The 25,179-nt window shown below is 58.1% G+C and overlaps 1 protein-coding gene across 1 annotated transcript; it reads right to left on the minus strand.

Moving 5' to 3' along the window:
- Positions 1 to 209: 209 nt before the first annotated feature.
- Positions 210 to 24,144, minus strand: PTK2B (protein tyrosine kinase 2 beta; the record flags this gene model as incomplete). The annotated part of the gene is made up of 30 exons (XM_082303026.1): positions 23,905 to 24,144; positions 22,445 to 22,623; positions 22,253 to 22,340; positions 20,730 to 20,809; positions 18,262 to 18,324; positions 17,464 to 17,518; positions 16,104 to 16,244; positions 14,917 to 14,991; positions 14,719 to 14,820; positions 14,185 to 14,302; positions 13,462 to 13,501; positions 13,311 to 13,357; positions 13,032 to 13,085; positions 11,432 to 11,529; positions 11,241 to 11,325; positions 10,720 to 10,820; positions 10,524 to 10,639; positions 9,115 to 9,215; positions 8,937 to 9,026; positions 7,859 to 8,063; positions 7,142 to 7,250; positions 6,985 to 7,050; positions 6,088 to 6,213; positions 4,659 to 4,805; positions 3,268 to 3,303; positions 2,937 to 2,964; positions 2,600 to 2,646; positions 1,195 to 1,338; positions 513 to 593; positions 210 to 425 (listed from the first exon to the last, which is right to left on the minus strand). The coding sequence occupies exons 1-30, from the start codon at positions 24,106 to 24,108 to the stop codon at positions 210 to 212; spliced, it is 3,042 nt and encodes a 1,013-aa protein (XP_082159152.1). The 5' UTR covers positions 24,109 to 24,144.
- Between the last annotated feature and the right edge of the window lie 1,035 nt (positions 24,145 to 25,179).

Raw genomic sequence — 25,179 nt, forward strand, 5'->3', positions numbered from 1 at the left:
TCATCCGCCCCTGGCACGGCCGGATCCCTCCCCAAGCCCTTTTCCAGGGAAAAAACCCACCGAATGCCTCCTGTCTTCTGAAGAGCAACGAGACACTTACAGACACGAGCGGCTGCAGGAGGAGCGGGAAGAGGGAGAGCGGGAAAACCGCGGGAGACACACAAAAGCCGACTCCTCCCGGATCCACCGGCATCGCTCCGGCCTTTCCCTCATTCCGAGCACGGCTTCGCCAGGTTGGCCTGGAGCTTGGCCTGATCCACGGCATCCAGGAGGTTCTTGGCGTCCACGGCCAGGGTGTGGGAAGCCGTCAGCATCTGCCGCTGGAATTCCGTGCTCAGGGAAGTGCCGGAATTCTGCTGCGCCAGGCGCATCTTGCTGATGAGGTTGGCCAAGTCCTTGTTGAGCAGCTTCTGGGTGCCCTCGATCTGGGTGGGATTTTCGGGAATTCAGACCGGGATCCGGCCGGAATGTCACCCCACACCCCACCTCGTTCCCGCCATTCCCGCTCCTACCTCAGTGCGGGAAGTGGACGGAAGGTTGGGAAGGATCTCGTCGACGCTCCCGATCAGCTTCCGTAGGGAAAGGCCGATGTTCTGCGGGAAGGAAGGGTTGGGATGGATCCAGGGGTGGATCCAGGTGCTTCCCAGTGGGAATTGTTTGGGTGGCTGAGGGGAGGATTCCATTCGGGAGAGGGGAGTGGTGGGAGAATCTCCAACTGTGGATCCAAGGATCCAATGGAGGAGCTGGGAATGCTGGAATTGCTCCCACCATTGATCCAAGGATCCAATGGAGGAGCTGGGAATGTTGGGAACATTCCCACCTTTGTCCCAAGGACCCAACAGAGGAACAGGGAATGTTGGAGACTCTCCCATCATTGATCCAAGGATCCAATGGAGGAATTGGGAATGCTGGAATTGCTCCCACCATTGATCCAAGGATCCAATGGAGGAATTGGGAATGCTGGAATTGCTCCCACCATTGATCCAAGGATCTCAGTGGAGGAACTGGGAATGCTGGAATTGCTCCCACCATTGATCCAAGGATCCAACGGAGCAGCTGGAAATGTGGGAATTTCTCCCTCCCATGGACACAAGCCCTTCCCAAGAAGGACACTTGGTGGGAACCACTCAGGAGTCTCCTTCCCACCTCCCACTCCCATCTCCCATCGAATTCCAGAGGTTATCCCGTCCCTACCTTGACCACCAGGATGTATCCGTCGGGAGGCACGAGGCTGATCTCGTTCTTCAGCTGCAGCACAGCCCGGACCAGATCCATGACATTCCCGTACACGGGATCATCCGTGCGGTCCAGGTTGGCCGTGGGTGCCGGCTGGATGGACTGCCAGGGAACAGGGATACGGCGGGATCAGACGGATCCCGGGAAAAAGAGGGAAAGGGCGACATCTGTCTGCAGAGGGTGTGGTGTTCCCATCCCTGGAAGCGGCCAAGGAAAGGTTGGATCGGCCTTGGAGCAACCTGGGATAGGGGAATTCCCTGCTCATGGAATGGGATGGGATGGAAGGTCCCTTCCCATCCAAAGCATTCCGTGATTCTGGGATCCAGGAAACGCAGAATCCATCCCGAGGGATTTTTATGGAAGTCGGGGATGGAAAAGGGAGGAAAAGGGAAGGGAGACCCTTCCTGGAATGCTGAGATTCCCAGGGAAGCCCCTTGTTCCCTAAATTCTGTCCCAGAGAGGAGTTGGGGTGGGGATGGATCCGATCCCAGGCTGGGAGAGCTGGGAATGTTCAGCTGGAGAAGGGAAGGATCCAGGGAATCCTCAGAGCCCCTTCCCGAGCCTAAAGGGGCTCCAGGAGAGCTGGGATTTGGGAAAGGGCTGGAGGGGCAGGAAGCAGGGAATGGCTCCAGTGGGAAAGGGGAGCTCGGGCTGGGATGTTGAGAAGGAATTCGCGGCTGGGCTGGAATTGCCAGGGAATGCCCGGATCCCTGGCAGTGCCCAAGGAAAGGCTGGAGCAGCCTGGGATCATCGGGGGAGGTGCCGGCCTTGGAATGGGATGGGATTGAAGCTGCGTGGATCCCAGCCAAAGCATTCCGGGATTCTGGGATCCAGGAGGCTCCGAATCCATGGCCAGGGGTTTTTCTGGAAGTCGGGCATGGGAAAGGGAAGGGAGAGCCTTCCTGGAGTGCCGAGATTGCCAGGGAAGGGCCTGGAGGCCGGAATTCCTTCCCGCAGAGGAGTCGGGATGGGGCTGGATCCAATGGCAGGCTGGGAGAGGCGGGAATGGAGGGATTTCCCTGGGAAAGGGCAGCTCGGGTGGAATCTTGGGAAGGGATTCCCAGCTGGGCTGGAATTCCCAGAGAATCCCTGGCTGCCCCTGGATCCCTGGGAGTGTCCAAGGAAACATTGGAGCAGCCTGGGATTCTGAGAGGGGTTCCTGGGATGAGCTTTAAGGTCCCTTCCCACCCAAACCATTCTGGAATTCTTTGGGAAGTCCCAGTCAGTCCCACCCACTTCCCGGCCATGATCCCGATCCTGCTGGGTCTGTCTGACCCCTTTGGAGCTGCGAAGAGCAGGAAAATTCCCATCCCGTGGATTCCAGAGGTGGAAAAGGAGGTTCAGGAGCCATCCCGGGTCTTACCTGAGCACCAAGTCTTGGAGGTTTTTGGGGGGGCCCCGTGAATTGCGCTGCACCAGGAGCAAGGAAAAAGCAGGAAAATCATTCCAGCGGATCCCACGGAAATCCACGGGAATGCCGAAGGATCCACGGGATCTGTGCCACATCCCCTCCCTCAGCCTCCCTGCCCCATCCCAGCTTCCCACGGGATCCCATTCCCACGGCCAGGAGAAGCAGCCCCTCCCCTAAAGGTGCCCCCCTGGGATGTGGGATTTCACTCCTGGAGCATCCAGGGAAACATTCCCGAGGCTCCCGGCAGCCCAAAGTGGGAATTCCAGGGTGGGAATCACCGGGAACTCACTGTAATCCGTCTCCTTCTCCGGCAGCAGCTGTGGAGGGGGAAAAAAAATCGGGAATTAGGGGCCCCAAATCCAGGAGGGAGGGAGGGAAGAGCGAGGAGGCATCGCCATTCCCTCCTGGAGCGTCAGGAAGGATTCCCGGGATCCAGCCCTCGCAGGATCTCCCGATTTCAGGTTAATTATCCCAAATAAATAAATGAATAAATAAATATTTATCAGCCAGCCATGGGAAAGGGAATGAGGAGCTCCAGTTATTCCCCAAAAAAAAAAAAAAGGGGGTGGACCCAAAACCACCCCGACCTGGATTTTCCAGGGATCACTGGAATCGCTCACCGGAGGAATGTTGTTGTTCATGAACACCGTGGGGTCCTGGAAAAGGGGGAAAAGCTGGTGTGAGGCATGGGGAAAAAGGGGGGGAAAAAAAGGGGGGGAAAAAAAGGGGGGGAAAAAAAGGGGGGGGAAAAAAGGGGGGGGAAAAAAGGGGGGGGAAAAAAGGGGGGGAAAAAAGGGGGGGAAAAAAGGGGGGGAAAAAAGGGGGGGAAAAAAGGGGGGGAAAAAGGTGAATAAGGGGAAAAGCGGGAAATAAAGGGGAAAAATGGAAAAAGGGAGGGAAATTGGGGAAAAAATGAGGAAAAAGGGAGGGAAATTGGGGAAAAAATGAGGAAAAATGGGGGAAAAAGGGGAAAAAAGGCCTTCTAATTTCTGGGAGACTCATGGGACACTTCCTTGGAAGGGAAGAGCGCGGGACCCAGGAATGTGGGATGGGAAGGGGAATTCTGCCCAGGAATTTGCTTGATCACAATCCCGATTCCAAAATTATTTGAAGAATTAATTCAGATGCCACTGAAAGTGTCTTAAAATTGCCGAAAATTCCAAACATTCTGTTGGACGTGGAGCAGCTCCGAGGGGATTTGATGGGGATGGAAAATAAAGGGATGCAAAAGGTTTGGTTGGTGGAGGAACCATTTCTCCATGGAAAACTGGGATTTTCCAGCCAGGAACAGTTCTTCCAACCTCCTTCTTCCCTGGGAGGGTGGGGATGGAATTCCCAGAGAAGCTGGGGCTGCTCCCAGATCCCTGGCAGTGCCCAGGGAAAGGCTGGAGCAGCCTGGGATCATTGGGGGAGGTGCCGGCCTTGGGATGGGATGGGATTGAAGCTGCGTGGATCCCAGCCAAAGCATTCCGGGATTCTGGGATCCAGGAGGCTCCGAATCCATGGCCAGGGGTTTTTCTGGAAGTCGGGCATGGGAAAGGGAAGGGAGAGCCTTCCTGGAGTGCCGAGATTGCCAGGGAAGGGCCTGGAGGCCGGAATTCCTTCCCGCAGAGGAGTCGGGATGGGGCTGGATCCAATGGCAGGCTGGGAGAGCTGGGAATGTTCAGAGGAGAAGGGAAGGATCCAGGGAATCCTCGGAACCCCTTCCCGAGCCTAAAGGGGCTCCAGGAGAGCTGGGATTTGGGATGAAGGATGGAGGGGCAGGAGGCAGGGAATGGCTTCCCAGTGGGAAAGGGGAGCTCAGGGTGGGATCTTGGGAAGGAATTCCCGGCTGGGCTGGAATTCCCAGAGAATCCCTGGATCCCTGGCAGTGCCCAAGGAAAGGCTGGAGCAGCCTGGGATCATCGGGGGAGGTGCCGGGGTTGGACCGGGATGGGATTGAAGCTCCATTCCCACCCAACCATTCCATGCTCGGCGATTCCCGAGGGTCCGGGATCCCGGGATCACTCACCAGGCTCTTCACCTCCTGCCGCAGCCACCGATCGTCCTCCAGCATCTCCTTCTGCTGCCTCTCCATCGCCTGCTCCACCCGGAGCCGCTCCAGCTCCAGCAGCTGCTGCGCCTCTTCCCGGCTGCTGGGCCGCAGGAAATCTTCCTCCTGGATTCCGGGAGAACACGGGGAGGGATCAGGGGACAGAATTCCCAAACATTTCGGGAGCCGGATTCCCGCTCTGTAAGTGCCAGCTGTGTGCCAGGGCAGGACAGCTGCAAGATTCCAACAGAAAGGGGAAAATTTGGGATAAAGGAGAAAAAAAGGAGAAAGGGGGGAAGAAAGAGGGGAAGAAAGAGGGGAAAAAAGGGGGGGAGGAAAGGAGGAGGAAAGGAGGAGGAAAGGAGGAGGAAAAGGGGGGGGAAAAGGGGGGGGAAAAGGGGGGGGAAAAGGGGGGGGAAAAGGGGGGGGAAAAGGGGGGGGAAAAGGGGGGGGAAAAGGGGGGGGAAAAGGGGGGGGAAAAGGGGGGGGAAAAGGGGGGGGAAAAAGGGGGGGGAAAAAAGGGGGGGGAAAAAAGGGGGGGGAAAAAAGGGGGGGGAAAAAGGGGGGGAAAAAAGGGGGGAAAAAAGGGGGGAAAAAAGGGGGGAAAAAAGGGGGGAAAAAAGGGGGGAAAAAAGGGGGGGGAAAGGGGGGGGAAAAAAGGGGGGGAAAAAAGGGGGGGGAAAAAAGGGGGGGGAAAAAAGGGGGGGGAAAAAAGGGGGGGGAAAAAAGGGGGGGGAAAAAAGGGGGGGGAAAAAAGGGGGGGGAAAAAAGGGGGGGGAAAAAAGGGGGGGGAAAAAAGGGGGGGGAAAAAAGGGGGGGGAAAAAAGGGGGGGGAAAAAAGAGGGGAAAAAAGAGGGAAATTGGATTTCCAGCAAGGAAAGGCAGCCACGTCTCCCACGAGCACATTCCAGCACCGTGGGAAGCGGCTCATCCTGTCGGGACAGACGCGCTCGGCACCGCGGCATTCCCAGCGCACCAGCTCGGAGCATCCCAACTGCCAGCAGCCATTTTGGGATTCCAACCACCAAGCTCCAGCTGGAGAAATCTCCCTCCGGAATCTCAGGTGGGATCGCAACACGGAGCCTGAGGAGTTGCCCGAAATTCCCGAGGAGCAGCAGCCACCCATTCCCTGCTCATTTTTGGGAACGCCGCGCCGGTGGCTCATCCCACAAAACCCAGGACGCGGGGGGAAAACGATCATGGAGACATCCCAAAGATTGATCTTTCCATAGGGAACGGCATTTGAGCCTCCCACGGCATCCAACAGATCCAACAGGAGCAACACGGAGCCAGACACAGCGGGAAGCGGCAGCGGGAAGCGGCAGCGGGAAGCGGATCCCGACGCGACCATTCCTGAGGATTGGGAAGCCCTCCGGATGCCGAATCCCGCCGGGAATTCCGGGCTTACCCTCATGCTGTGGCGCTTGAAGACGTTGTGCCGGCTGGGAGGCGGAGTGCGCCGGGAATTTGCCGGACTCTGGTACTCGGCGGGACTGGCGAGGGTGGGAGAGCTGGCACAGAGCCCCTCCGGAACCTGGGAATGCGGGAATGGCGCGGCAGCGGCGGCGGCAGCGGCGCAGGCACAAGAGAAGCCCATGGAAAGGGTTAGCGCGGACACACGGACGGAGCGGGAGCACGGGAAGAGCGGGAATTGCGCTGGGAGCCATCCCGGACCGGGATCGGCCTCGCCCGAAAAATGGGCTTGGAATATTTGGCTCCTTCGAGCATCCAAAGAGCTTTGGAAGCTGATCCCGGAGAAATCGGGAATGGCTGAGAGAGCTGGGAAAGCTCAGCCCGGAGAAAAGGAGGGAAATTCCCTCCAGAATTCCCGGCCAGGAAGGTGGAGCCAGGTGGGATCGGGATTTTTTCCCAGGGAACGAGGGATGGGATGAGAGGGAATGGCCTCCGGCTGCGCCGGGGGAAGTTTATGGAATATTGGGAACAATTCCTGCCTGGAAAAGTTCATCCAGCCCTGGCAGTGGTGGATGAATCCCCATTCCTGGATGGATTGAGATCCCTGTGGATTTGGGGGGGACATGGATCAGGGGTGGCCTTGGCAGTGCTGGGAATGCTCCGACTCCACGGGCTCCGAGAGCTTTTCCAACCTCAACAACTCCGGGATTCCCCAATGGACAAAACCCGGAGGTGGAATTGCTCCGAGCGCTGCCGTGTCCCGCTGGAACGGTGGCGCTCGATGGTGACGTGGAGCACCTCAGATCCCAAAATCCACGAGATTCCCGAGCCCTGCCATCCTCACTCCCTTGCCCAGATCCCTGTGGGATTCTCCGGCCTCTGGAATTCTCACCTGGAAATGCAGCTTGGGAGCCAGGAGGTTATTCTGGGATGGCGGCTTGTACATGGGCCTGCTGGGCTGTGGGAATGGGAAAAGGTGGGAATTCCTCCGGATGCAATCCGGGAAATCCAACCTCTGTGTCCCGTTGAGGGCTCTGCCCCATCCCAACCTTTGGAGGTGGCTCCTGGAATGCCGGCGGCTCCAGGATTTTGGGAGGTCGGTGCCGGTTGTTCCTCTCCTGCTCCTTGGCCAGCTCCTTCTCCATCAGGTAAATGTCACTGCAGGGAAGGGGACACCGAGGTGACAATCCCGGCATCGGGAATTCCCACCTTTCCCACATCTCTGCAGAGTCGGGATGGGGCTGGATGAGCCATGGAAAACACGAGGGAGCAGGGAGGGATGGGAGTGGGAAGACACCAGAATTCCCACGGCTGATCCCGGTGAAATGTGGGAGCAGAATTCCCGGTAATTCCCTTTCCTGGGAAGCAGAGCCCTTCCATCCCATCCCTTTCCAAAGGGTCTCCAAAGGGTCTCCGATGCTCCTCCAAGCCCAGACTTTTCCATAAAAACTCCCAATCCAAAGCTTTTCCCAGCCTTTTCCCTCACATTCCCAACCCTCCATGGATCCTCCAGCATTCCCAGCTCACTGCAGGCTGCAAAGCAGCTCCTGGAATTTGGGCTTGGAGAAGCCTTGGAGACCCTTTGGAGACCCTTTGGAATGGGAGTGTTTTGATTCCCAGGAAAAGGTCTTCAAAGGGTCTCCAAAGGGTCTCCGATCCTCCTCTAAACCCAGACTTTTCCATAAAAACTCCCGATCCAAAGCCTTTCCCAGCTTTTTCCTCCACATTCCCACCCCTCCATGGACCTTCCAGCATTCCCAGCTCACCTCAGGCTGCAAACCAGCTCCTGGAATTTGGGCCTTTCTCCGGGATCGTAATCCCAGCACCGCGTCATGAGGGTGTAGAGGACGGGCGGGCACAGGTCGGGTTTGGGAAGCCGATCCCCCTTTTCCAGGACTCCGATCACATCCTTGTTTTCCAGCCAGAAGAACGGCTGCTTCCCGTAGCTCAGGATCTCCCACATGCACACGGCTGCCGGAGAAACCAGGACAACCTCCAACTGTGGGAATTCCCGGGAATCGGCCACTTCCTGGGGTTTTTTGGGATGTGGCCGCGCTTTGTGGTGGGACACTCGGCTGCTTGGGATTCCGGATTCCTGAGTGGGAAGTGCAGAGGGGCTGGGGATTGGGAATTTAGGGATGGGCGGATGGGAAGGGGGTGGATATTTGGAGTGGGAAGAGTTCATCCCAAAATCCCAGGAGGAGGAAGCACCTAACAATGGGTGAAGGGAAGCCCTTCCCTAGGATGGCTTCTCGCAGGGAAAAAGTTGGGATTATCTGGCATTCCGGAGCGAGATTCGTCCTTGTGCCATGGGAATCAGGTGAATCCCAGGATCCCACTCCATGCCATGGGAAGTGGATAATCCCAGGATCCTGCTGCAGGCCTTGGGAAGTGGATAAATCCTGGGATCCCACTCAATGCCATGGGAAGAGGATAAATCCCAGGATCCTGCTCAATGCCATGGGAAGATCCCAGGATCCCATCCATGCCATGGGAAGAGGATAAATCCCAGGATCCCATCCATGCCATGGGAAGTGGATGAATCCCAGGATCCCGCTCCATACCATGGGAAGAGGATGAATCCCGGGATCCCATCCATGCCATGGGCAGAGGATGAATCCCAGGATCCCACTCAATGCCATGGGAAGTGGATAAATCCCAGGATCCCATCCATGCCATGGGAAGAGGATAAATCCCAGGATCCCGCTCAATGCCATGGGAAGTGGATAAATCCCAGGATCCCGCTCAATGCCATGGGAGGAGGATGAATCCCGGGATCCCACTCCATGCCATGGGAAGTGGATGAATTCCCGGATCCCACTCAATCCCAATCCCAGCACGCACCGAACATCCAGACGTCGCTGGCCGTGGTGAAGCGTCGGAAGTTGATGGATTCCGGCGCCATCCACTTGATGGGGAGGCGGGTGACGGAAGCTGGAATGATCCAGGAATGATCCAGATCTCCGCCCCCTTCCCACCATCCGGAGAAATCCATGGGAGCCCCGATCCCACGGGATCCTACCTTTGTAATATTCCTCGTCCTCGATGTAGCGGGAGAGGCCGAAGTCTCCCAGTTTGACACATTCCGGAGAGGCCACCAGGATGTTCCTCACGGCGATGTCCCTGCAGGGCCAGAAATCCTTGGATTGGGAGATGGGATGGGGGTGGGACGGAGATGGGATGGAGACGGGATGGGATGGGATGGGAACGGGATGGGATTGAGACAGGATGGGGAAGGGATGGGAAGGGATGGGAAGGGATGGGATGGGAACACACCGGGATAACAGGATGGGAACACACTGGGATGATGGGATGGGAACATGCTGGAATGAGGGGATGGAAAAGGGGATGGAAAAGGGGATGGAAAAGGGGATGGAAAAGGGGATGGAAAAGGGGATGGAAAAGGGGATGGAAAAGGGGATGGAAAAGGGGATGGAGATGGAGACGGGACTGGGATGGATGGAGATGGGATGGGGACGGGATGGAGATGATTGGGGATGGGATGGAAAAGGGATGGGGATGGATGAAGAAAGGATGGGGAAGGGATGGAATGGGATAGGGATGGGATTGGGAAGGGATAGGATGGAAGTGGGAAGGAGACAGGATGGAGATGGGATGGAGAAGGGATGGGGAAGGGATGGGATGGGATGGGATGGGACGGGAATGGGATGGGATGGGGATGGGGATGGGACGGGGATGGGGATGGGATTGGGATGGGGATGGAAAAGGGATGGGGATGGAAAAGGGATGGGGATGGGATTGGGATGGGGATGGGATGGAAGTGGGAGGGAGACAGGTGGAGATGGGATGGACGAAAGATGGAGATGGGATGGAAAAGGGATGGGGAAGGGATGGAGATGGATGGAGATGGGATGGAGACCGGATGGGGATGGGATGGGATGGAATGGAGACCGGATGGGGATGGGATGGGATGGGATGGGGACAGGATGGCAATGGGATGGGGATGGGATGGGGATGGGATAGGAAGGGATGGGGAAGGGATGGAGATGGATGGAGGTGGGATGGAGGTGGGTGGGATGGAGGTGGGATGGATGGAGGTGGGTGGGATGGAGGTGGGTGGGATGGAGGTGGGTGGGATGGAGGTGGGATGGATGGAGGTGGGATGGATGGAGGTGGGATGGATGGAGGTGGGGACAGAATGGATGGAGATGGATGGAGATGGGATGGAGACGGGACAGACAAGGGACAGAATGGAGATGGGAATGGGATGGAGAAAGGACAGAGAACGGACGGAGAACCCACAACGCCGCTTCCCAAAGATTCCACAACAACCCCCCCCCCCCCCCCCCCCCCCCCGTGCCTGTTCCCATCTCCCATTTCCCACCAGCCCATCCCTTCGAGATCCCACCTTCTCCCGCCCATCCCAAATCCCAGCCGGCTGCCAGCCCATCCCAAATCCCGTCCCCTCACCTATGGACACAGTTGATGGCCTCCAGGTAGGCCAGGGCCTTGCCGATCTGCAGCGCGTACAGCACCAGGGTGGGCACGGCCAGCCCCAGCCGGTTCTGCTCCAGGTACTGCCCCAGCTGCAACGGCACATTCCCGGCGGGATCAGCGGCGGGAATGCCGGCGGGACACCGGGAAGGGCTCGGGCATAGGATCGCACCTCTCCGTAGGGATAGAGCTCCATGATGATCCAGGTGGGCTCCTCCTCGGCGATGCCGATGAGCTTCACGATGTGGGGGTGGTCCAGCTTCTTCATCAGCACTGTGGGAAGCGCGGAATTCCCGCCTTGGAATGGGGGATCCCAGTTCCGGGAGTCCCAATCCCTGTCCTGGGGGATGGAGGTGGAGCGGGAGGAATTGTCTGGGATTTCCCCAAGCAGTTGGAACTCCTGGTTTTTAGGGAGGGACGGCCTCATCCAGGGATTCCAGTAGCTTCCCCCCTCCAATAATCCCATAATCCAGAGGTTTTTGGGATCCTATCCCAGGTTTCCGGGCATGGATCAAGTCCCTCCTCCTCCATCCTGAATTCCAAGGCCACTTGTTCCCAAGAAGCCACCGGGAGATACCACAACAAGGTTGTGCCATCCCCCCACCGTGTGAGCCCTGAACGGGATCTTATCCCAAAAAAACCCTGGCAGGACCTTCGGGATCCCAAAAAAACCCATCAGGACCCCAGGGATACCGGCTTCACTCAGGAATTTATCCCTGTTTTCCGGGCTGCAATCCTTCTTGCAGGTCTTCACGGCCACATTGATCCTCTCCCCTTTCTGCTCCGAGAAGGAAAAGCGGGAACGCGTCATCCCGGATCCTGCCCAGATCCCGGATTTGGGATGGTGGGGACGGAGGAGGGCAGGGAAAGGGCGGGAATCTCACCGGGGTGGTGTAAATTCCCTCGTAGACCTCTCCGAAGAATCCTTCCCCCAGGATCCTGCCCAGCGCGATGTCCTCCCGGGAGATTCCGTAGTGCTGGACTTCACGGAGGTGGAAACAGGGAAGAGCTGCCTTTATCCCGGCCCATTCCGTGGGCAGATCCCCCAGGGAATAACTGGGAAACATCCCGGGGTGCCGACCCTCTCCGTCCATGAGGATTCCTGGATCCTGCCCTCTCCATCCACGAGGATCCATGGATCTCTCCTCTCCAGACACATGGATCCATGGATCCTGCCCTCTCCATCCTCAAGGATCTATGGGTCTCTCTTCTCCATCCATGAGGATTCCTGGATCCTGCCCTCTCCATGAGGATCCATGGATTCTGCCCTCTCCATCATTCCCACAATGATCCATGAGGATCCTGCCCTCTCCATCCATGAGGATTCCTGGATCCTGCCCTCTCCATCCCTGAGGATCCATGGATCCTGCCCTCTCCACGAGGATCCATGGATCCTGCCCTCTCCATCCATGAGAATCCGTGGATTCTGCCCTCTCCATCCATGAGGATCCATGGATCTCTCCTCTCCATCCATGAAGATTCCATGGATCTCTCCTCTCCATCCATGAGGATTCCTGGATCCTGCCCTCTCCATCCATGAGGATCCCTGGATCCTGCCCTCTCCATCCATGAGGATCCCTGGATCCTGCCCTCTCCATCATTCCCACAAGGATCCATGGATCCTGCCCTCTCCATCATTCCCACAAGGATCCATGGATCCTGCCCTCTCCATCCATGAAGATTCCATGGATCTCTCCTCTCCATCCCTGAGGATTCCTGGATCCTGCCCTCTCCATCCATGAGGATCCATGGATCCTGCCCTCTCCATCCATGAAGATTCCATGGATCTCTCCTCTCCATCCATGAGGATTCCTAGATTCTGCCCTCTCCATCCATGAGAATCCATGGATTCTGTCCTCTCCAGACACATGGATCCATGGATCCTGCCCTCTCCATCCATGAGGATTCTTGGATCCTGCCCTCTCCATCCACACGGATCCATGGATCTCTCCTCTCCATCCACAAAGATCCATGGATCCTGCCCTCTCCATCCATGAGAAGCCATGGATTCTGTCCTCTCCATCCATGATGATTCCTGGGTCCTGCCCTCTCCATCCACACGGATCCATAGATCTCTCCTCTCCATCCACAAGGATCCATGGATCCTGCCCTCTCCATCCATGAGGATTCCTGGATTCTGCCCTCTCCATCCATGAGAATCCATGGATTCTGTCCTCTCCAGACACATGGATCCATGGATCCTGCCCTCTCCATCCATGAGGATCCATGGATCCTGCCCTCTCCACAAGGATCCATGGATCCTGCCCTCTCCATCCACAAGGATCCATGGATCCTGCCCTCTCCATCATTCCCACAAGGATCCGCGGGTCCTGCCCTCTCCATCATTCCATGGATGCTGCCCCATGGCTCATCCCAGCTCCTCCAGGACCTTCTGAGCGGTTTGGTGAGGATGGGACGGGAATTTGGGATGGGCAGGAGGAATTAGGACACCTTGGATGGAGAATTCCCAAGGGAAGCACCTACTTCCGGATCTCGGCCTTGAGGATTCATCCAGGATTTCAGCGTAAATTTCGGAATCTAGGGAAAAATGGGATGCAGGAATGGGATCAGGAAGCTCAGTGGGCGTGGGAGGTCTTCCAACATCTCCAGAGGGTTTGGAGCTCCTCCAGGATGCTTGGATGCATCCCAACCCTCTGGAAAAGAGCTGGGGATGTCCAACCCTCCCAAATCCCACATGGAGAGTATCCCAAATCCCTGCCCGCACCCCAAGGATGGTGGGAAGAGGGAAGAGCCCAAACTCACCCCCGCTGATGCTGTGGGAAAGCGTGGAATGCCTCTCCCCGAGATTCCTGAGGGTGAGAAGAGGGTCAGGGAGCGGGATGGGGGGTAAGGAGCAGGATTCCAACCCCGCACTGGGGCCAGGAATCCCGGGAAAAGGGCCGGGATCACTCACGGGGCCGGGATCTGCGGGAGGCTGACCCTCTTCTCCCGATCTGTGGAGAGGACGGGGAAAGGTTCCATCCCATCCCAATCCCATCCCATCTTCATCCTCATCCCCATCCCATCCACTCCGCCCCATTCCAACACCATCCCTATTCCCGTGCTCATTCCAACTGCATCCCTTCCCTTCCCATCCCATCCACCCCATTCCATCCCATCCCACCTCATTCCATGAAAAGCCATCCCATCCCATCCCGTCCCAATCTTCATCCCCATCCCATCCCATTCCCATCTCCGTAACATCCCACCCAATCTTCATCCCATCCCATCCTAATCTTCATCCCCATCCCAATCTTCATCCCCATCCCATCCCAATCTTCATCCCCATCCCATTCCCATCTCCGTAACATCCCACCCAATCTTCATCCCATCCCAATCTTCATCCCACCCAATCTTCATCCCATCCCATCCCAATCTTCATCCCCATCCCAATCTTCATCCCCATCCCAATCTTCATCCCCATCCCATCCCATTCCCATCTCTGTGACATCCCACCCAATCTTCATCCCATCCCATCCCATCCCATCCCATCCCATCCCATCCCATCCCATCCCATCCCAATCTTCATCCCCATCCCAATCTTCATCCCATCCCATCCCATCCCTATCTTACCCCACCCTACCCAATCCACACAATATCCTGTCCCATCCCATCCCAGGATGCCCCGAATTCCCACCTTTCCTTGGGAATACGATGAGGGATGTCTCCGAGCCCCCCTGGAGTCGGCAGTAGCCATCGATGAGGTCGGCCATGTTTTCCGCCTCAGCCAGCGACGACGTCTTGATTGCCAAGGACTTGGGAATGCCGGGATGGAACGATGGATGAGTCCAGAGCAGGGCAGGGGGGCTGGGATGGGGGGATCCCCCCCTTCTCCCCACTCCGCGGCCAATCCCAGTTTTCCATCATCATCCTTCCCAGCATCCCAAAACAGCCAGGAAAACACACCCACACCGAAGCATTCCCGGGAAGAGGTGGAAACAGGGAATATTCCCGGGGTTTAGGGGATCATCTCCCCTTGACCAGGGCTGGAGATGGAGCTTCCAGCAAATCCTGCCTGATCCACAGGGATCCCACCCAGCATTCCCAGGAATTCTCTCCTAATTCCTCACCTGGGGGGCTGGAGATGGAGCTTCCAGCAAATCCTGCCTGATCCACAGGGATCCCACCCATCCCACCCAGCATTCCCAGGAATTCTCTCCCAAATCCTCACCTGGGGGGTCCCGCTGAGCCCCAGCTGCAGCAGAGCCTGGCCGTCCTCCACTCCGGAGCACCGGATGGATTTGATGTCCCGGAATTCTGCCAGGCAGGTGGGCTGGGAAGGGGGAATTCATTAGGAATTTGATCCATGTTGAGTTTAATCCCTGATTCCAGAGCGGGAGTCCCTCAATTCCCAGCCCGGAATTCCCACCTTGGCATCCTTGCTGGTCACCTGCCGGATGCCCTTGGGGCCGATGACCAAATCCACGGTGATGTTCCATCCTTGCTGGGGGGAGCAGGAGTGGGACAGAAGTTTGGATGAGCGGCATTCCAAGAGCCAGGTCCCATCCCATCCCATCTCCATAAAATCCCAACCCTTTCCTCATCCCATCTCCATCTCACTCCACCCCATTCCATCGCCATCCCCATGCCCATTCCAGCTGCATCCCATCCCATCCCAACCCAGCCCATGCCATGAAAAGCCATCCCATCCCCATTTTCATCCCCATCCCATCCCCATAACATCCCACCCAACCCCATCCCCATTCCATCCAACCCCATCCCATTTCACACCACCCAACCCCATCCCACCCCATCCCCATCCCATTCCCATACCCATCCTGATCCCATCCCTTCCCATCCCAACTCCATTGCCATCCCATCCCATCCTTCCATCCCCATAACTTCCCAACTACTTCATCCCATCTCATCTCATCCCACCCTGCCCCATCCCATCTCACTCTGCCCCATCCCATCCCATCCCATCCAACCCCATCTTCATCTCCATCCCCAACCCCATCCCCTCCCATCCCCCTAAAATCTCACCCCATCGCATCCCATCCCCACACCTGGCCCCAAAACACTCCACCCATCCCATCCCCATTCCCATAACATCCCACCCAACCCCATCCCCATTCCATCCAACCCCATCCTATCCCCATCCCATCCCAACCCCATAACATCCCAACCAACCCCATCCCATCCAACCCCATTCTATCCCCATCCCATTTCACACCACCCAACCCCATCCCATCCCATCCCCATCCCATTCCCATGCCCATCCTGATCCCATCCCTTCCCATCCCAACTCCATTGCCATCCCATCCCATCCTTCCGTCCCCATAACTTCCCAACTACTTCATCCCATCTCATCTCATCCCACCCTGCCCCATCCCATCCCATCTTCATCCCCAACCCTTCCAACACCATCCCATCCCCTCCCATCCCCCTAAAATCCCACCCCATCGCATCCCATCCCCACAACGCCTGACCCCAAAACACTCCACCCATCCCATTCCATCCCCGTAATATCCCACCCAACCCCATCCCATCCCACCCAGCTCCACCCCATCCCATATCCCGTATCTCATATCCCATATCCCATTCCTGGGCACGCACGACGAGCTGGCAGCGGAAGCTCTCCTGGTCGATGGGGGCGAAGGTGGCCAGGGTGTGCAGGAATTTGAGGACGCATTCCTCTTCCCGCAGGAGCGCGTACTGCTGGAACGTCTGCTGGATCATCTTCCGCAGCTGCCGCGGCTGCCGGCACATCCGTGGGGATGCAGTGTTGGATACGGGAACAGTGGGATGGACTCGGGGTTGGATACGGGAACAGCGGGATGGGGGTGGACACACGGACATGGGAGTGCGGGTGAGGATAGGGACTCACAGGGATATGAGGATGCACATGGATTACACATGGATTACACATGGATTACACATGGATTACACATGGATTACACATGGATTACACATGGACACAGGCGGATGGGTGGGGATAGGGACTCACAGGGATATGGGGTTGGATATGGGAACAGTGGGATGGGGAGTGGGATGGGAGTGGACACATGGATGCGGGTGGGAATATGGACACAGGAATATGGGGATGCACACGGATACAGGGACATGGACACACATGGACACACGGACACGGGCGGATGGGTGGGGATAGGGATTCACAGGGATATGGGGTTGGATATGGGATCAGCGGGATGGGGAGCGGGACGGGGGTGGACACACAGATGGGGGAGTGTGAGCGGAGATAGGGCCACAGGGATATGGGGATGGATATGGGAACAGCAGGATGGGGAGCAGGATGGGGGTAGACACATGGATGCAGGTGGGAATATGGACACAGGAATATGGGGATGCACACGGATACAGGGACATGGACACACATGGACACACAGACATGGGCGGATGGGTGGGGATAGGGATTCACAGGGATATGGGGTTGGATATGGGAACAGCAGGATGGGGAGCAGGATGGGGGTGGACACGCGGATGTGGGAGTGTGGGTGGGAATAGGGACACAGGGATATGGGGATGCACACAGTTACAGGGACATGGACACACATGGACACACAGACACGGGTGGATGGGTGGGGATAGGGATCCACAGGGATATGGGGTTGGATGTGGGAACAGCGGGATGGGGGTGGACACACGGATGTGGGAATGTGGGTGGGAATAGGGACACAGGGATATGGGGATGCACATGGATACGGGGACATGGACACACGGACACGGGTGGATGGGTGGGGATAGGGATTCACAGGGATACGGGGATGGATATGGGAACAGCGGGATGGGGAGCGGGATGGGGGTGGACACGCTGATATGGGAGTGTGGGTGGGGAATAGGGACACACAGGGATATGGGGATGCACATGGACACGCATGGACACGCATGGACACGCATGGGGCGTGCTCACGTGTGCCCCCAGGTATCACACCCATGTCACACGTGTGTCCCTCACCTTCAGGTTCTCCTGCATCTGGCTGGGGAAGAACAGGTCCAGCCCCACCTCCTTCCTGCAGAGCAGAGAATCCCGGGAATGTCAGTGGGAATTCCCGATCGTGGGGAGGAGGGGGGGTTCTGGGGGGAGCTGGATGTGGGGGGACTGAGGGAAGGGGGGAGCTGAGGGTGAGGGGGAATCCAGGGTGGGGGAAAGGGGGTGGATGGTTCCCATCTCCCTCTCCGAGGATGAGGAGCTGTTGGAGGATGAGAAGATGGGAGATGAGGAGGATGAGGAGTTGAGAAGGATGAGGAGGATGAGGAGTTGAGAAAGAGGAGGAGCTGAGAAGGATGAGGAGCAGCAGGAAGATGAGGAGCAGCAGGAGGATGAGGAGCAGCAGGAGGATGAGGAGCTGTGGGTGGATGAGGATGAGGAGCTGTGGGTGGATGAGGAGGATGAGGAGCTGTGGGTGGATGAGGAGGATGAGGAGCTGTGGGTGGATGAGGAGGATGAGGAGCTGTGGGTGGATGAGGAGGATGAGGAAGCTCAGGAGGAGCTGTGGGAAGATGAGGAGCTGAAGGATGAAGAGATCAAGGAGGATGAGGAGCTGTGGGTGGATGAGGAGCCACAGGAGGATGAGGAATTGAGGGAGGATATGGAGCTGTGAGAGAACAAGGAACCGCGGGAGGATGAGGAGGATGAGGAGGATGAGAAACTGTGGGAAGATAAGGAGGATGAGGAGGATGACGAAGGCCCTCAGCAGGTGCCCAGCCCCTCAGGACTGCTGGGACGGGGTGGGGACTCCAGGGCTGGACTCACTCCAGGAACTCGAAGTTGGATTTCTTGTCCAGCGCGTTCTGGGGCATGTCCTTGTAGAACCTCCTGCGGGACAGAGGGACGGGGACATCAGCCGGTGACACACGCCACCCGTGTCCCCACATCCCTCCATGTCCCCCATGTCTCCATGTCCCCATGTCCCCCATGTCCTTCCATGTCCCTCCATGTCCTTCCATGTCCCTACATCGCCCATGTCTCTCCATGTCCCCACATCCCCCATGTCCTCCACGCCCTCCATGTCACCCATGTCCCCATGTCTCCATATTCCCCATGTTCCTCCATGGCCCTCCATGTCCCCATGTCCATCCCCATGCCCTGCCATGTCCCCATGTCCCTCATGTCTCCATATTCCCCATGTTCCTCCACATCACTCCATGGCCCATGTCCCCATGTCCCTCATGTCCCCATGTCCCTCCATGTCTCCATGTTCCCCATGTCCTTCCATGTTCCCCATGTTCCCACATCCCTCCATGTCCCCATGTCCATCCCCACGCCCTCCCATGTCCCCATGTCCCTCCATGTCTCCATGTTCCCCATGTCCTTCCATGTTCCCCACGTTCCCACATCCCTCCATGTCCCCATGTCCATCCCCACGCCCTCCCATGTCCCCATGTCCCTCATGTCTCCATATTCTCCATGTCCTCCCATGTCCTTCCATGTTCCCCATGTTCCCATATCCCCCATGTTCCTCCATGTCACCCATGTCTCCATATTCTCATGTCCCTCCATGTCACCCATGTCCCCTTGTCTCCCATGTCCCCATGCCCTCCATGTCCCGCCACCCTCCATATCCCCCATGTCTCCATGTCTCCGTGTCACCCACGTCTCCATGTCCCTCCATGTCCCTACAGCGCCCATGTCTCTCCATGTCCCCACATCCTCCATGTCCTCCACGCCCTCCATGTTCCCACATCCCCCATGTCCTTCCATGCCCTCCATGTCTCTCCATGTCCCCACATCCCCCATGTCCTCCACGCCCTCCATGTCACCCATGTCCCCATGTCTCCATATTCCCCATGTTCCTCCACATCCCTCCATGTCCCCATGTCCATCCCCATGCCCTGCCATGTCCCCATGTCCCTCATGTCTCCATATTCCCCATGTTCCTCCACATCCCTCCATGGCCCATGTCCCCATGTCCCTCATGTTCCCATGTCCCTCCATGTCTCCATGTTCCCCATGTCCTTCCATGTTCCCCATGTTCCCACATCCCTCCATGTCCCCATGTCCATCCCCACGCCCTCCCATGTCCCCATGTCCCTCATGTCTCCATATTCTCCATGTCACCCATGTCTCCATATTCCCCATGTTCCTATGTCCCTCCATGTCACCCATGTCCCCCTGCCCTCCATATCCCCCATGTCCCCATGTCCCCACATCTCCATGTCTCTCCATGTCCCTACAGCGCCCACGCCCTCCATGTCCCCACATCCTCCATGTCACCCACGCCCTCCATGTCCCCACATCCCCCATGTCACCCATGTCTCCATATTCCCCATGTTCCTCCATGGCCCTCCATGTTCCCACATCCCCCATGTCACCCATGTCTCCATATTCCCCATGTTCCTCCATGGCCCTCCATGTTCCCACATCCCCCATGTCCTTCCACACCCTCCATGTCACCCATGTCCCCCAGGTCCCCATGCCCTCCATGTCACCCATGTCCCCCATGCTCTCCATGTCCCCCAGGTCCCCATGCCCTCCATGTCACCCATGTCCCCCAGATCCCCCATGCCCTCCATATCCCCCATGTCCCCCATGCTCTCCATGTCCCCCAGATCCCCCAGATCCCCCAGATCCCCCATGTATCCATGCCCACCATGTCACCCATGTCCCCCAGGTCCCCATGCCCTCCATGTCACCCATGTCCCCATGCCCTCCATGTCACCCATGTCCCCCAGGTCCCCATGCCCTCCATGTCACCCATGTCCCCCATGCTCTCCATGTCACCCAGATCCCCCATGTCCACCATGTCACCCATGTCCCCCAGGTCCTCATGCCCTCCATGTCACCCATGTCCCCATGTCACCCATGTCCCCATGCCCTCCATGTCACCCATGTCCCCCTGCCAACTCCAAAAAAGCTGGAACTTCCCTCCCCATCCCCGCTTCCCAGCCCTCCCATGGCAGCAGAGGGAACAGGAGGGACACAGGGACATGGGGACAGAGGGACACAAGGAGAGAAGGACAGAGGGACACAGGGACAGAGGGACACAGGGACACGGACACAAGGACACGGGGACAGAGGGACACACGGACATGGGGACACAGGGACACAAGGACAGGAACAAAGGGACATGGGACAGAGCGACACAAGGACACGGGAACAGAGGAACAGGGGGACAGAGGGATAGAGGAACACAGGGATACAAGGACACAGGGACAGACGGACACCCGGACACAGGGCCAGGGGACACACAGGGACAAGGGGACAGCGGGCCAGGGCCGTACCTGAGCTCGAGGCAGCCGAGCTGCAGGGCCATGCCCTCGCTGACCTTGCTGGCGTAGTTCTGCATGTACTCGCTGCGGAGCTGCGGGGACAGCGCGTCACCGTGGGGACACCGACGGGGACGGCCAGGGGCGGGATGGGGACAGGGATGGTGAGGGGATGGTGAGGGAGTGGTCAAGAGTGGTAGAGATGGTGATGGGGACAGTGGCAGGGGATGGTGACGGGATGGTGATGGGATGGTGGAGGAGTGACAGGGATGGTGACAGCAGGGACGGTGACTGGGATGGTGACAGGATGGTGACAGCAGGGATGGTGAGTGGGTGGTCAAGAGTGGTAGAGATGGTGACGGAGGACAGTGGCAGGGGATGGTGGAAGGGACAACGGAAGGGATGGTGACAGCAGGGACGGTGACGGGATGGTGACAGGGGATAGTGATGGGATGGTGACGAGATGATGAGGGGGTGGTCAGCAGGGATGGTGACGGGATGGTGACGGGATGATGAGGGGGTGGTCAAGAGTGGTAGAGATGGTGGCAGGGGGTGGTGACAGGGGATGGTGACAGGGACAACGGAAGGGATGGTGACAGCAGGGACAGTGACTGGGATGGTGATGGGATGGTGGAGGAGTGACAGGGATGGTGACAGCAGGGACGGTGACTGGGATGGTGACAGCAGGGATGGTGAGTGGGTGGTCAAGAGTGGTAGAGATGGTGACGGAGGACAGTGGCAGGGGATGGTGGAAGGGACAACGGAAGGGATGGTGACAGCAGGGACAGTGACGGGATGGTGACAGGGAATGGTGGAGGAGTGACAGGGATGGTGACAGCAGGGATGGTGACAGCAGGGATGGTGGAGGAGTGACAGGGATGGTGACGGGATGGTGGCAGGATGGTGACGGGATGGTGACGGGATGGTGAGTGGGTGGTCGAGAGTGGTAGAGATGGTGGCAGGGGACAGTGGCAGGGGACAGTGACAGGGACAACGGAAGGGATGGTGACAGCAGGGACGGTGACGGGATGGTGATGGGATGGTGGAGGAGTGACAGGGATGGTGACAGCAGGGACGGTGACTGGGATGGTGGAGGAGTGACAGGGATGCCGACAGGGAATGGTGGCAGGAGTGGCAGAGATGGTGACAAGGACAGGGGATGATGGCAGGGATGGTGGCAGGGATGGTGACAGGGGATGGTGGAGGAGTGACAGGGAAGGGTGACAGGGATTGGTGGAACGGTGGCAGGAATGACATCAGGGGATGGTGACCAGGGGATGATGACCAGGGGATGGTGACCAGGGGACGCTGGCACTGCCCACGCTCTCCCCCATCCCGTGCTGGGACGCTCGGCAGGAATGCAGTGCCAGGAATGTCCCTGGATGTCCCTGCTGGACATTCCCAGCTGGATCTGCTCCCCAGATCCATCAGCGGGATGGGGCCACCACCACCCCAGGGTGACAAAACCTTGGAATCTTGGGAATTTTGGGCCTGGAGAGGCGGAATGGGATCCGGAGACCGCGTGGAGTTGCCCTGACCTGCTGGTAGAAGTAGAGCAGGGTGGTCCTGTCCTCCTTGAAGCGCTCCATGAAATCCTCCGGGAGGTACCGGATCTGGAGGTCGTACCTGGGAAAAGCCAGGAGCCACTCCATGAGGACACCGTTCCCCTTCCCAGGAATTTGGGGACACAGAGAGGGACAAGGCCACCACCACCACCACCGTGGTCCCACCTCCACTCAGCTTCCAGGTGGAGGCACTCGTATTTTTCCTGGACTTCTCCCACCGTCAGGTCGGGATGGAGCCAATGGATCTCGTCCGACTTGACGTGTTTGAGCCGGAGGCCGTAGCACTCGGCCAGCTGGATGTCTGGCCCGATCCGGCCACTCAGCAGGATGGACCGGATCACCTCCTGGGAAAAGGGAATCGTGGAATCATGGAATGGTTTGGGTGGGAGAGGACCTTAAATCCCATCCCATTCCATTCCCGACACCTCCCCCGATGATCCCCGGTTGCTCCAGCCCTTCCTTGGGCACTGCCAGGGATCCAGGGATTCCCTGGGAATTCCAGCCCAGCCAGGAATTCCTTCCCAAGATCCCAGCCCGAGCTGCCCTTTCCCAGGGAAATCCCTCCATTCCCGCCTCTCCCAGCCTGCCATTGGATCCAGCCCCATCCCGACTCCTCTGCGGGAAGGAATTCCGGCCTCCAGGCCCTTCCCTGGCAATCTCGGCACTCCAGGAAGGCTCTCCCTTCCCTTTCCCATGCCCGACTTCCAGAAAAACCCCTGGCCATGGATTCGGAGCCTCCTGGATCCCAGAATCCCGGAATGCTTTGGCTGGGATCCACGCAGCTTCAATCCCATCCCATCCCAAGGCCGGCACCTCCCCCGATGATCCCAGGCTGCTCCAGCCTTTCCTTGGGCACTGCCAGGGATCCGGGCATTCCCTGGCAATTCCAGCCCAGCCGCGAATTCCTTCCCAACATCCCACCCCGAGCTCCCCTTTCCCACTGGGAAGCCATTCCCTGCCTCCTGCCCCTCCAGCCTTTATCCCAAATCCCAGCTCTCCTGGAGCCCCTTTAGGCTCGGGAAGTGGCTCCAAGGATTCCCTGGATCCTTCCCTTCTCCAGGTGAACATTCCCAGCTCTCCCAGCCTGGCTCCAGATCTCCATGACCTCCTCTGGAATTGCTCCAGCTCAACATTTCCAGCCGAGCTCCAGTTGAGCTTCGGACAGCGGGAAGAGGAGGAGGAAACACGGGACAGCTCCAATGGAAATTTCCCTGGAGTGAACCCCCAGCCCCGGGGAGCTCCATGAGCACATTCCCAGTATCCACACCCCATTCCCTGGCTGGAATCTGCCGGACTCCAGGTAGGAAGGGTGAGAGGCACATCCCAATCCCAACCCACCATATCCATGAAGGAACGGCCCTAAAATCCCGTCCCGGCGTCCTCCCTGCTCCATGTCCCAAAAATCCCCTCCCGGCATCCTCCCAGCTCCATAATCCCACTCAAAGGGCAGAAATCATGGAATCACGGAATGGTTTGGGTGGGAACGGACCTCAAAGCTCATCCAGCCCAACATTCCCGACTTCACCACAACCACGTGGGAAATGTGCCTGGAAGGAGCCGGATCCAACCAAACCAAACCAGCCCCGTATTCCCAATCCCATCCCGATCCCGCCGTTCCCACGTACCCGGATCTCCGTGGCCACGGAGCACTTGACCAGCTTGAAGTTCTTGCCCAGGTTGAAGCTGTTGCTGTAGAAGCAAACCTTGAGGATCCGCGTCTCCTCCTTATCCCGATCCATCTCTGGCGGCCCCATGGCCTCCAGCGTCCCGGAAAGGCTGCGGGACGAGCTGCTCCGGGGACGTCCCAAGGGCTCGGGAATGGTGGTCATCTTCAGGACACCCGGAGCGTTAGGAGCGGAGCATCCCTTCCCTGCAGGAACAGCAGCGGGATGGGATCGGAACATCCCGGAGGGCTGGGGAAGGGAAGGGAGGAAAAAGGGAGGAAAAGGGGGGGAAAGGGGGAAGAAGGCGAGAGGGAAAAAGGGGGAAAAGGGGAGGAAAAGGGGGGGAATAGGGGGGAGGGAATGGGGGGACAAGGAAAAGGGGGGGAAAAAGGAAAAGCGGGGGAAAAGGAAAAGGGAGGGGAAAAGGAAAAGGGAGGGGAAAAGGAAAAGGGAGGGGAAAAGGAAAAGGGAGGGGAAAAGGAAAAGGGAGGGGAAAAGGGAATGTGACAAAGGATGTCCCCAGCATGCCCAGAGCAATGCCCATGTCCCTGTCACCTCCAGGGTGTCACCTCCATGTCCCTGTCACCTCCATATTGACACCTCCGTATCCCTGTCACCTCCACAGTGACACCTCCGTGTCCCTGTCACCTCCATATCGACACCTCCGTATCCTTGTCACCTCCACAGTGACACCTCCGTGTCCCTGTCACCTCCAGGGTGTCACCTCCATGTCCCTGTCACCTCCGTATCAACACCTCTGTGTCCCTGTCACCTCCACAGTGACACCTCCCTGTCCCTGTCACCTCCATATTGACACCTCCGTATCCCTGTCACCACCACAGTGACACCTCCGTGTCCCTGTCACCTCCAGGGTGTCACCTCCATGTCCCTGTCACCCCCACAGTGACACCTCCCTGTCCCTGTCACCCCCACAGCGACACCTCCGTGTCCCTGTCACCTCCAGGGTGTCACCTCCATGTCCCTGTCACCTCCACAGCGACCCCTCCGTATCCCTGTCACCTCCAGGGTGTCACCTCCATGTCCCTGTCACCCCCACAGTGACACCTCCCTGTCCCTGTCACCTCCACAGAGACCCCTCCGTGTCCCTGTCACCTCCAGGGTGTCACCTCCGTGTCCCTGTCACCTCCATATTGACACCTCCATGTCCCTGTCACCTCCACAGCGACACCTCCACGTCCCTGTCACCTCCAGGGTGTCACCCCCACCCTGGTTTGG

This window comes from Coloeus monedula, assembly GCF_965178545.1.
Source record: "Coloeus monedula genome assembly, chromosome: 2".
Lineage (NCBI taxonomy): Eukaryota > Metazoa > Chordata > Aves > Passeriformes > Corvidae > Coloeus > Coloeus monedula.